Source organism: Malus sylvestris, chromosome 8 (assembly GCF_916048215.2).
Source record: "Malus sylvestris chromosome 8, drMalSylv7.2, whole genome shotgun sequence".
NCBI lineage: Eukaryota > Viridiplantae > Streptophyta > Magnoliopsida > Rosales > Rosaceae > Malus > Malus sylvestris.
In genome coordinates, this window is record NC_062267.1 from 8,165,088 (window position 1) to 8,177,742 (window position 12,655).

Here is a 12,655-nt window from a genome sequence, read left to right on the forward strand (position 1 = left end):
GTATGTTGGTGTGTGATGTCAGATGTCACTCGTGGGAGTTGAAGGCCTTTTGATCGAGAAGATAAGATTTCAAACCAAGAAAAACACTAGATACATATTCTTGACGTAAATTTCCGCCGTTTCTTAGTTTTATGAAAATGTACTTTGCAAAACAATCAATACATTTGATCAAAGAATTAAGTTGAGGTTGGAGGGTTTGATCAATTGATATCTTATGCTTAAGTTGGTTTCTTTCAAAAGTGTATGTGCTTAGAACTTTTAGGGGTAACAAAAGCTTTTGGTAGAGATAGAATATATATATATAGGGCAAAGGGTTGGTCATGGTGTTATGGTTTTATCTTACATATGGCGGTATCCTATTAGTCAAGATGTACAAAGAGAATATTCTTAGGATATTAAATAGGAAATAATATCTTAAGATAATGGTATAAATATTCCTAATTGATTTAAGTAGGGATTACTTGAATGGAGTCAATCTTCAATTGGGAAAATATTAAAGATAGGATTTGGATAATTAATCTTTATCTTTAATGCTTTGACTTTTCCTTGTCATAGGCAAGTGAGCTGTTAGCAGTCGTATTCAGTTGCTTAGACCTTTAGGGTGATGTGCTGCGCGTGAGAGCATCTGAGAAGCATGCCCATTTAATGAGGGCAATCTTGTCTTTCTTGAGCAAAAATCCATGTGTCGCCTCTAGAATTTTTGGGATTATTTTAGACTCCACACATATGGGTTGATTATTTGTTTTAGAATGAGATTGGGAAGGCAGAATAAAAGAAAATTTGGATTGAGTAATGTGACACTTATCACCTAGTTGTACCATCATTTGTACCATCTTTCTAATAGAGATGAAACCCACATGCGTTGGCGGACCCTATCATTACCTGGTTGTACCATCATGTGGATCCTATCTCTATTAGAAAAATAGTATAAATAATGGTACAAATGGATGATAAAAGTTTCATTTTTGCTTTGGATTACATGATGTAACGTGCAACTCAGCATTTGTCAACTCCATATGCATTGATATTATTCGTAAGTAAGGAAGGTTAGGAATCAGATAACTTTAATACAAACGTTAAAAACTAAATTATTGAAGAATAAAATTCTAGAAACTTCACATAATAAATTATTACTTATATGAAATGGTTTTACTTTTAATCAAAATGATGTTTTTTTTGTGATAAAATTCATCAACTGTTAGGCTGTGTTGGTAGTTAAGACAATATCAATGTGTTTAGTAATGGACAATTTTGAAATCTCAATATAAACATGCCAGCATCTCACTCAAGAATGAGAAGACAGTGGTATGTTAAGCTCGTTTTGTTCTTAGAACCAATATGTTGTAATCCTGAAGAACCACCCTTCCACAACGAAGGCTACCACTAGTCTTCGACTGAACGGGTAACTTTCCGTGTTTAGTTTAATATTAGGGTAATGTTATGGAGACTAAATTTGTAAACAAATTTTTGAAAACTAAATGACATAGAAGTTGATGATTAGATTATTACTTAAGTGTCACATCCCAGACCGGCTCCGTCGTAGCACGATATTGTCTGCTTTGGGCTTACCATTCCCTCACAGTTTTGTTTCTGAGAACTTAGACGAGAACTCGTTTGACTTTGGAGTTCCGATGAAACCCGAAGCCAGTGAGTTCCCAAAAGGCATCGTGCTATAGGTAAGGGAACATGTACATATAAGGCACATCACCCCCTCTCTGTTGGTCGATGTGGGATGTTACAGTCCACCACACTTAAAGGGAACCTGGCGTCCTCGCCGGCACATCTTCACTGAACGGCAGAGTGGCTCTGATACTATTCTGACACACCTCAACCCGGAAAGTCCACTTAGACTCCAAAATCAAGTTGTGTTGGCCGACATCTGAAGAGTGATGAAGCCATAAAGTGTAGTGCAGTGGAAAAAGAATGTGAATAAATTTAAACCTAAAAGTGCCTAAACAAAAGAGTGTGTGGGTGAGCGGGATTGCACCCATCATCGGACAACACAACTCGATTTCGGAGTCCAAGTGGACTTTCCGGGTCGGGGTGTGTCATTAAGCGTTGATAAACGTGCTCATTTTTATTGGTGACACATCATTTAGTTTATAAATTTTGTCTATAAATTTTGTCTCCCTAGCATTACCTTTAATATTAACACATTGGTATTAAAATTATGGGTAAATTACATAGTAGCCCCTCAGGTTTGAGGTCTATTACAACCTCATACAACATCTTTAAAACATTTCACTTTCATACCTCACGTACTATTTTATTTCAAAATAATACCACCTTTACATTTTCCATCCATTGATTCGTTAAGTGCTGACATGGCTGCCAAATGTGTGCCACGTGGTATAAAAATAATTTTTTAATTTTTTTTTTAAGAAAACCTTAATCTTCTAAATTAAAAAAAAAAGAAAAAGAAAATCCAGATCTCATCACCCCATACCTGAACCTTGAACCCAAAAAAAAAAAAACCCCAAAACCCAATTCCCACCGACACACCCTCCCCCTAGATCCCATCAACCCTCCCCCCCCCCCCCCCCCAAAAAAAATCATCTTCCATCCGTCGTCCGCACCCATCCTCCACCTCATCCGTGCACCCATATTCCCATCTTACCCCCCCCCCCAACCTCCTGAGCCCAACCTACAACCTAGAAAGAAGAGGAAAAAAAAACTCAGCACACCCACCCTCGCACGCATCCTCTTCACTCCTCTACAAACCCCACTCCTTAAATCCACACTCATTGGGGAAGACGGGATCTCGGTTGTAAGGAAGGGAGATGAGTTTTTTTTTTTTTTCTTTTCTGGGTTGGAGGTAGTGGGTGCGGAGGAGGAGGTGGAGGATGGGGTGCACGGTGGGTTTGGGAAAGATGGGAGGGGGAAGAAAGGGGTGGGTTGCAAGGAAGGGGGGTCGAGGAAGATGAAGATGCGTTTTTTTTTTCCTCTCCTCTTCTTCTTCTTCTAGGTTGCAGGTTGGGTGGGTGGGGGTTGCAGGTTCAGCTTTTGTTTATGGTTTTTTTATTTTTTTTATTTTTTAATTTAGAAGATTCAGGTTTTTTTTTTAAATTATTATTTTTGCCACGTGACACACATTTGGCAGCCACGTTAGCACTTAACGGATCAATGGATGAAAAATGTAACGGATGTATTATTTCGAAATAAAATAGTACGTGAGGTATGAAAGTGAAATGTTTTAAAGATGTCGCATGAGGTTGTAATAGATCTCAAACTTGAGGGGTTACTATGTAATTTACCCTAAAATTATACTTAATTTTGACTTCTCATGCATTTACTAACACATTAAAAAAATATGTGGGCATGATCAATAATCTAACACCTAAAAATTCAAGAATTAGATTAATGAGGATAAAAAAGGTAATCTATCTCAATTCTTCTCATTTTCTCCGTATTCTTCACTTTCTCCGCTCATAACTTCTTCATTTCAAATAAGTAAACGTGTTATAACTTCTCCTTGTTCAATTTATTCCTTTGTATTTTATATAACACCTCTCATTTTCTATTGAGCGATGTGAAGCTTGGATTCAAGTTTCAAACCATCTTCTTGACGATTCTGATTCTTAAATCTTTTATTCCTCACGAGGTCATATATTCATCACCTAATATGTCAAAGTTGTCTACTTCCAGTTGATACTGAGATCTTCATATTCGAGTCTCCATATATAAAACTATCTCATTGTCTAAAACAAGGTGCGTAGAGAGACAGAACAGTGGTCTTTGTTCACACGAATACCATAAAGAAAAAGCTAGACATATCATCTTTTTAATATTTTGTAAATCATATGATATAACTGTTGATTATTGGATTCGGCTATTACTCATTTAAAAAAGGAATCCAACCATCAATGATATCATGTGGTCTACAAAATATGATCTAAAAAGATAATCCATCTAACATCACTTGTACCATAAAAAATATAGGGGTGTGATATCCACACACCCCATTTTACTTCTCACACACCTTTTTAATTTTCGGTCGTCGGATCGGATGAATTGAAGAATATTAACGGACAGAAATCATCAAGGGATGTGTGAGAAGTAAAATATGATGTGTAGATAGCACATCCTAAAATATATATACATGTGTGATGTCAAAGAGTTCAAATTTTTAAACTATCTTTTATAAACCTCGTAATGCGACAACTTATATATACACAATACATCTGTTAAAATGTCAAAAATAATTAAATGCAAATGATTGATGATTCAATGTCGCAGAGAGAAGGGCCCATGATATTTTGTCATAATTACGACTATGTTCTGGAATAAGATTAATTAACCATGAACATGAAGACCAAGATTGGATTCATATGGTTCACCCATCAATCAGTTTTGAAAGAATTGAGACCAGTTACCTTAACTTCTTCGGCCACAGAAACTTTTTCTTTTGTTTCAACGCAGCAACAACTAAAAGAAAAAAGCTTTTGACTATCTTACACCATGGAACTGTACTATGGCAAAGAGGAGAATAAATTTGCATCATACTTAAAAAGCACTTCCAGCCCAAAAAAATCCGAGTTGTTCCCCCAAGGTAGGAATTGACAAGGGCAGCCATGTTACGCAAGGCTGATATCAGTGTGACATTAGTAATAATTAAAATTTTGAAAAAATTAATTAAAAATATAAATATTTTTTATTTTTTCTATAAATACATAACCGTGTTTTTTCACCTTACACCACATTTCAATATTTTCAACCAATCTTTTATTATTATTCGAAATTATTAAAACTAATACTATCTTTTATTATTTTGTAAAGAAAAAATAACAATATTGTAATACTAATAGTCTGAGCTATTCAGTTTAGGGGTGAAGATACACTTTGACAGTTACTATTCACTAAAAGTAGTTACTATTGACTTAGGGGATTGAATTGCCTATAAGAGAAACTCCACCGTTGTTTATTGCCTTAGGGATCGGCAACCCAATCTACTATCCCCCTCCCCAAAACACTCCAGCCCACTCGGGTAATAGGACCCAAAGTGAGCCCGATGGAAAAGTCAGGCAATAATCGCCTAACCCAGCGGCTTGCCTATGTGACATAAGGATGATGTCATCATGACGTTAGCCATAATTTAAATTATTAAAAAATTATAAAAATACTAATTAAAAGTATATTATAATTTTTTTTCTATAAATACGTAACCATGTTTTTCCACCTTATAATACATTTCAATATTTTTTAATACTTTCAACTAATCATTTACTATTATCCGAAATTAAAAATAAAGTTATCTTTTATTATTTCATAAAATAAAAAATACTAATATTTTAATACTCTTGGACTATTCAATTTAAGAGTAAACATGCACTTGACAGTTACTGTTCATTTAAAGGATTAAGTTGCCTATTACCGGAAAGTGCTCTAAGAGCTTGATAGAGGTGAAATTGCTCTGACAGCACAAAATAAGAACAAGGGGTGTGGGAGGTTTTCGATGATCAATATTAGGTGTGGAGTTGTCGAAAAGTGAGATCAATTCCTTAATCTATGGGATATAGATAAAGGAATACATGGTAAGTTTGATTTTTAACTTATTCAATTTGTTTTTTTTTTTCATTAAAGATTTAATTAAATGCATAGGCAACTACGGTTACTTAAATAAGTGTGACATGATTTTAGAGTGGGAAAGGTTACTTTGAGTTAGGGGGTGAGCAAAAACAAACTAAATTGTATATAGAATTGTTCTATATCTCTTGTCATGTGTCAATTGATCAAATATTTGTCATAAAATTACATAATGAGAGAAATAAACAAATGGTTATGTAAAATCTTACATTGTGTGTTATTTACAGGTTTTATACAACATACATGTCATGTAATGAACAGATACATGCGGCTCATTGATATATTCAAGCACACCTTTATGAACCATGCGGTTGTATATGATAGGTGTATACTAAGACTTATTTGCGAGACGATTTTTCAAAAGAGAAATAGTTTGCGCACTTCGCTTTTTGATTGAATTAATCTAACCGATACAAATAAACAAATTTGAGCAGCCCGTTAGAGCAGCCCTAATACACGATCAGATGTGGCAAATCAATCTATTGAATTGTTAATGAGTATTCATAAGATCCATTAGTTTGATTTCACTTTACACCATCATCATTACTGCCAATCTCACTTTCATATTATGGTGATATCAAATTAAACAGGTCTTAACAGATACTCATTAACAACTTAATAAGTTAATTTGTCACATCTGTAGGGATGATGAACATACAACTAAATAACGGGGTGGCAGAAATTGTGGGTAAATACAAAACTATAAAGTTAAGTGTGTGAGTGATGGTAGACCCAAACACACGTGCACGCAGTGGTCCATAAGGCATCATCCATAGTAGAGGGATTTTGTTCGTATAGTTAAGGTCAACATCTCAATCATGCACCAATTATTGTGGTCGACTTGCTCAATCCATCCTCACCACTTCCCACACCGTTCATATTACCATATTCTTTTTTTCTCATTTCTCCAAAGGATAAGGTTATACTCTACTTAATGAGAAACTTCTACATATAGATACTGATAACACAAGCAAGTTCGTTTATCATTTTATGACTTATAGAACTTGTTTGGAAGTGTTTTTAAATTGGTGTTTTTTTTTTTTTGTGAAACAACATTCATAACCGGGTGCTTCTTGTAGGAAGCACATAATCGATGCTTTTTATATGAAAGTTCTTTTGAAACCCAATAATATTTTCTCTAAAAACGCTTTTAAGTTATTTTAAAAGTACTTCCAAACGAGCTCATACTATGGTTGGACAATATATGTTGATATGTCCCAACTATAAGATATATATAATAAACAGATCTACGTGCCATAGTTTGAGTGAAATAGTAACGATCACGTGATCTTATTGGTCCACTAGAGAGAGAATGAAGAAGAAAACATGGCATAAAACAAAGACTTCGCATTCACTCCTTATGGAGAGATCTTAAGAGAGTTTGTGAACATGCCCTTCTTCCTTTTTGCTTTAGCTAGTAGCCACTCATATTCTTATTCTTTCTTCATAGAGGACTACCAGGTCATAGGAAACCCTAAAGCCATCGAGAAGCAAAAGGTGATAACTAACAGACAAACATCAGCATGTGAGGTTTTGTACATTAACCCGTGAGCTGGCAAACCCTACCAAATGATCCGGTTAGGTTCGGTTTTTCGAGCCCAACCAAACCGGCAAAAGCAAGTTCAATCTCAAAAGCTCCAAGGTTGGTGAGCACAACAAAAGTCAAACGAAGTCAACACATTTCTATTGTGTCGACGAGCTTTCTTTTCTTACCTCAAGTTGGCTCCTTTGAACCAACCAGCCAAATGGTCCCTGCTACTGACTGCAGGCCTTCAACTCTAAACCATACGAAAGAGTGGGACGGGGACCCTCGGTACGAAAAACTCGCATAGCGGATTAATGACGAGCACAGCCGTGCCGCATTACCAAATGACGACGACGACTCTAAACAACCAAACTTGATAGCAAATCAAAATGATAAACAAAATAATCCACAAGTAGATTCAAGTGCACATTACGAAGCCAGGAACAAAAAATCTATCAAATGATGCCTTTTTGGCATTTATAAATTACAAATACAGCAACCGTTTTGACCGTTTGAAGAACAATGGCAGGAAACAGGGAATTTACAAAGAGGGAAAGGAGACATCAGTAGAAAAGAATAAAAAGACAATCCTTCGTAAGGCAAAGAAAAATAAAAATTCATCATCAATTTTCTCCCCTACTGTGTAATGAATCAGTCTGAGGTCTCATCAAGTTCGCCTATATAATAATACGACATCAAAGTGTTTTGAATCAAGGTTAGCTCCGTAAAATAGAAGGGTATGGTTCCAGAGAGAGTTACCTCCGATGCATATTTATGCTTTAGTTCATCCAGCCCTTCCACAGCCCCTTTAAGGGAGGCAGGCACTGTTTACGTGGCTCTGAAGTAAAAAATACGGATCTTAAAGAAGCATGCAGCTATATCTGGGATCTTCCGACTTGAAACATGAGAACGTGAGATGGATCCAGATAGGGTTTCTAAGTTGAGTGCCAAAACGGATCTGGTTCTATAAATCCCGGTGAAATATTGAAGGGAAATAGTATCAACAGATGCACCACCTTCCCACTCATCAACAACCTCAAAGTAATTTTGTTAGTGATCTCGAAAGAAAATAGTGCTGAGAAAGTGTTGCCTAATCACTATCGCTATCGCGTCTTCCTGAAAGAAACAAACCGAAGATAAATTAGAGGATGTAACATAAATTTGAAAAACAACAAAATAAACGAATAAAATAAAATAAAAAATGAAAGAGGGGGGAAAAGTTTGTCATACTTCCTGATGGTCTTTGCCCCTCCATAGCCTCTTTTTTCTCTTGGCAACTCGAGCAAAGGAAGGGGCCATCCCAAGGTCGCACTTTTCCTGGGTTCGATGACCCAGTGTGTATTGAAATACCCTCTCCCGGTTTAATTTCTACTTGACAAACTGCACACATAAACAACTTGAACATGTTGCAGAGCGGGTATTTTGTATCTAACCTGCATTCCACACAACAATCCTGTCAGAATCCAGTAAACCGACATAAACCCCCACCATGCAAAGTTATACTGATAATGAAACAACTCCATGATAGAAAGTTCAAGTGATAACAAAACTTCCAAACAAAAATACAACACTTCATGTGACGCCTGACCCAGATATCAAAATAATGTTTAGGCTATGAAAATGTTTCTCAAGCACAAAATGAAGATGTTTCTTAAGCACAAACCTTTCAGAAAGTGAAGCAGAACCTTCCTCAAATAATTCCTCCACCTCGTCTGGCTCAATATATTCTTTTTCAACATTAGAAGATGATTCAGAGGACTTTTTCTTAAACATGGATTTAAACAACACTCCTTTTCCGTGCCTCTTTGGTTGGGATAACGGAGCTTGTGGCTTCTCTTGTGGTAAAATATCAATCACAATGCAGGTTGTATCATCCCGAAGTCCCTTATGCCCTACAGCGTCCTGGAAGTAGAACAAAAAGTTTAAAACATAGTATTCAAGTAAGAAAGCAAGAGTCCTCCCAGCACAATAGCTCTGGCAAAGCATCTAAACCATGGGTCAAGGCGCCAAAGCTATGGAATATATAAATATATATAAATATCTACCATTATTTACAGAAAACCGAAAACCATAACTGTTATTATACCTTAACAATTTGTGCAGCTGCCGCGTCCGGTGGCATCCCACGGCAACAATCAAGAGCTTCTTCTGCAGACAAAGCATCCCAGACTCCGTCACTTGATATGATAATTCTACCACCTGCGCTGGACAACTGTGGGAAAAAAATACAACGTTTTCTTTAAAATAATCCTTTCAAATGAAGCATGAAAGAATACTGTAGTTTTGACAATGAAAAGAAACAGATGATTATTTCAAGAAATCATGAGAATATAAGGGTAACTATTTCAAAGGTTCACTGTAATACAATAGTTGCTTCTATGAATGTCTGCCGAATCTTTTGGTACCAACATCCAAGAGGGAATCAAGCACATGGAAATCAAAACAAGGGCACTGAACATTGTTAAATGTAACAAGACTAGAAACACACCTTGATTTGCTTCACATAAGGAACAGGAACAATGAACTCCCCCACATCCAGATCACCAATGGATCGTGACAGACACAAGCCTCCAGGCCAACACCTCAAAGGACCAATCTACAAGGAAAAGTCATCCAAATTAGTTTGTGCATTTCAAGATTAATCTTATCAACATCAGGGTCCTACATATATTCAACCTATCCTTACGCACAGTTGTCTCATCCACCAGGATTTAATATGCCTTTCTTCATTTCTTAATTTGTGTTTGTACAGAAAACTTCATGAACAATACACTTAAGTACGGCATGAAGAAAAGTTACCTCTGCTCCACCACCAGTATTAAGCCGACCAACCTCGCCCCCACTTGAGGTGATACGCTGCCTCCTATTAAATTAGTTGGAGGGTTAATAAAGGTTACAGATTATTAAGTGAGTCACAAAACACATTATACAGATAACTTACTCCTCTTCATTGATTTCAAGCCTATGATCTGCTGATAAATAATAAACTCCACCTTCAGCAGGTTCAACTATGCAACGAGAATCGCCAACAGATGCAACGGATATGACCCATCCTTCTATAATCACAAATGTGACAGTTGTTCCTGACGTTTTAGCTGAAAGATGGCAATAAAATGCATGAAATCATGCACACAACAAAACAAGAAATTAACTATTATACTGAAACTCATAAAAATTACAAAATCAAATATACAACCGGTAACCCTCAAATACAACAATTAACTTATTCGTTGATATCCTTAGGCATGCACGATCTCCAAAATGGACGAAAACATTTTTATAACAAACATATAAACAAGAAAAACACATACCCACATTTTTAAGGATCTCATATACATTGCATGTGCATGTGTTGAGAGTTTTAAGTTAGGGTAAGTTAGGCTAAGGAAGTGAAAAATAGACATGGGGATTGAGTGGCTGTACAACTGGAGCTATAATTCCCCACATATAAGTAGCATGAGGCTATGATATGTTTGCAAGTCAACAGAAGACACAGCTCTCATACCAAAATGAACTTATACAGGTGCTAGTAAATGTAGTATAAACCATAAAGCTAGGACCCTAAATTCTCAGCTTAAATAATTTTGGGTGAACTCAGGCAAACTCTACAGTCCACTAAACCATTTGACAGTTATAAGAAGGGAAAAAAAACAGCATATAGGCATACAGTTAACTTATTTTATATAAACCAAAATATGATTAGTATGCAGTATAGGTTGGTTATATGAGCAATTTCACACAGAGCGTGGATTTGAGATGCTTTCTCAAACAAGGGATAATATTATGCATCTCCCCTTATGACCCAGGCACAACCAAACCATCTACTTAATAACTCTAGTTTCAATCGCATGCATATGTTACAAAGGTAATCCAGTTTCAAACTGTACAAAAAAAAACCCACATACCAACATATATGATAGGAATTTTACCATAGGAAAAACCATTAAGAGTTGGTCAATAGACTCAATACTCAATATTAAGGTAAAGCAAGAGCTAAAAGTAAAAACAGATTAAAATTATCCATACCTCTCTCTTGGAATTCTTTGTCTGTCTTGACGAAGCCTGCTACAAAAGCCCTTGGCAATGCTGCTACCCATTCATCTCTGTTTAGATCTGAAGGGATAGCGGCCAAAACATTATTCAGAAGATTCTCCTTAGAGTAGATAGCGGCTGCTGACCCGTTATGCCCATCAAATAGCTGCAAGACATGGATCAGTAAGAATGTAGCCATGCTAAACAATGGTCCCCATAGTCTTGATGGAATATGAAAAAAGGAATAAAAACACGTTCCTCAGATTAGGAAGAAGCAAAAGGGACAGCAAATGTTTACAATCTACTACCAATAACTGTTTTGGCAGACCTATCAGCGTGATCCTAATAAAGGCTAATTAGAACTTGGGGGCTTTTTTATCAAACATGGGCACAAGTTTGAAATTCCCAGCATGACCGCCACATCCTTGCACACATGGCTAGCTGAACCATCACAGCAGTAACTACATACTCAAATACATCTAGTTTATGTAAATACTATGCATCATAATTACCAAAAGATCATATACCAAAACAAAAAGAAGGAAACCATGAACAAACATACACCCAAAACTAGGTGACTGACATTTCTAAGCATAGCATTTAGTCAAAAAGTTTACCCCTTTGATGAACATCAAATTAAGTTCTTAGCTATTTCTACATTTTCTTCAATACAAATGGTCTACAATGCCAAAACAGAAAGAAACGAACAATGAAAGAAAAATACCCCGAAAACTGAATACGTAGAAACTCCATCTCCCACAATTCTTTGACATTCCGTCTTTATCAACGTGAAATCCTCTCCTTTCTTGCTCTGACTCGCCTGACCGTGTATAAGCTCCGGTCTCTCAATCTTCTCATTGGCCAATTCACGCTTGAGCAGCACCGAAAGCGGAACCGTCTGATGATTTTCGCTCTTGGTGGACATTGTTCCCCAAACTCAAACACCTCAACACAGTCTCTCTCTCTCTCTCCTTTTCTTTCTCCCTCCTCCTCCTCCTCCTCCTCCTCCTACCTCTAATCCTCCACCGCCGATTCTCAATCCAAATTCTGCAAACAAAGCAAAAACCAGCACATACGTGCGTCAATCAAACGCACCGTTTCACGCATTTTCCAATCTAACCATAAATCTATATCCTTTCCAAAAAACAAAAAAAAAATCGTTGATATCAGAAGCTAAAACGGCAACAAATCACCGAGATCTTCAAACGAATCGGACGACTTTCATCGTCTTAAAAGCCGTAAATTTTGTTAACAAATGCACAGAAATCGCAATGCGGAACACGAATCCGAGAAAAGGAGAAGAAAAAGTACCGGAAGAGTGGGACCGATCAGCAAAAACAGCAATGGCGATTACGCGGGAAGGAGACGAGGGCAAGGCGCGGCGTATGCGACGGCGGTGGCGGGTTGGCGTGATCGAGAAACGCGGATCCCGGCGCACTATGAAAATTCCATTCTCCTTCGAGAGAGCGAATAATGAGATGCCAAAGCGCAAATGGAGCTGTTCTTCTCGCTTTC

General features: G+C 36.8%; 1 protein-coding gene across 1 annotated transcript; it reads right to left on the reverse strand.

Annotated features, from left to right (window-relative positions):
• Positions 1–7,561: 7,561 nt before the first annotated feature.
• On the reverse strand, positions 7,562–12,655 carry LOC126633131 (probable protein phosphatase 2C 12). Its single transcript, XM_050303689.1, has 10 exons — positions 12,452–12,655; positions 11,865–12,187; positions 11,135–11,306; positions 10,050–10,203; positions 9,908–9,971; positions 9,597–9,704; positions 9,195–9,320; positions 8,772–9,010; positions 8,339–8,541; positions 7,562–8,224 (listed from the first exon to the last, which is right to left on the reverse strand). Exons 2-10 carry the CDS (start codon positions 12,063–12,065, stop codon positions 8,199–8,201), a joined length of 1,293 nt encoding a protein of 430 aa, XP_050159646.1. The 5' UTR covers positions 12,066–12,187; positions 12,452–12,655; the 3' UTR covers positions 7,562–8,198.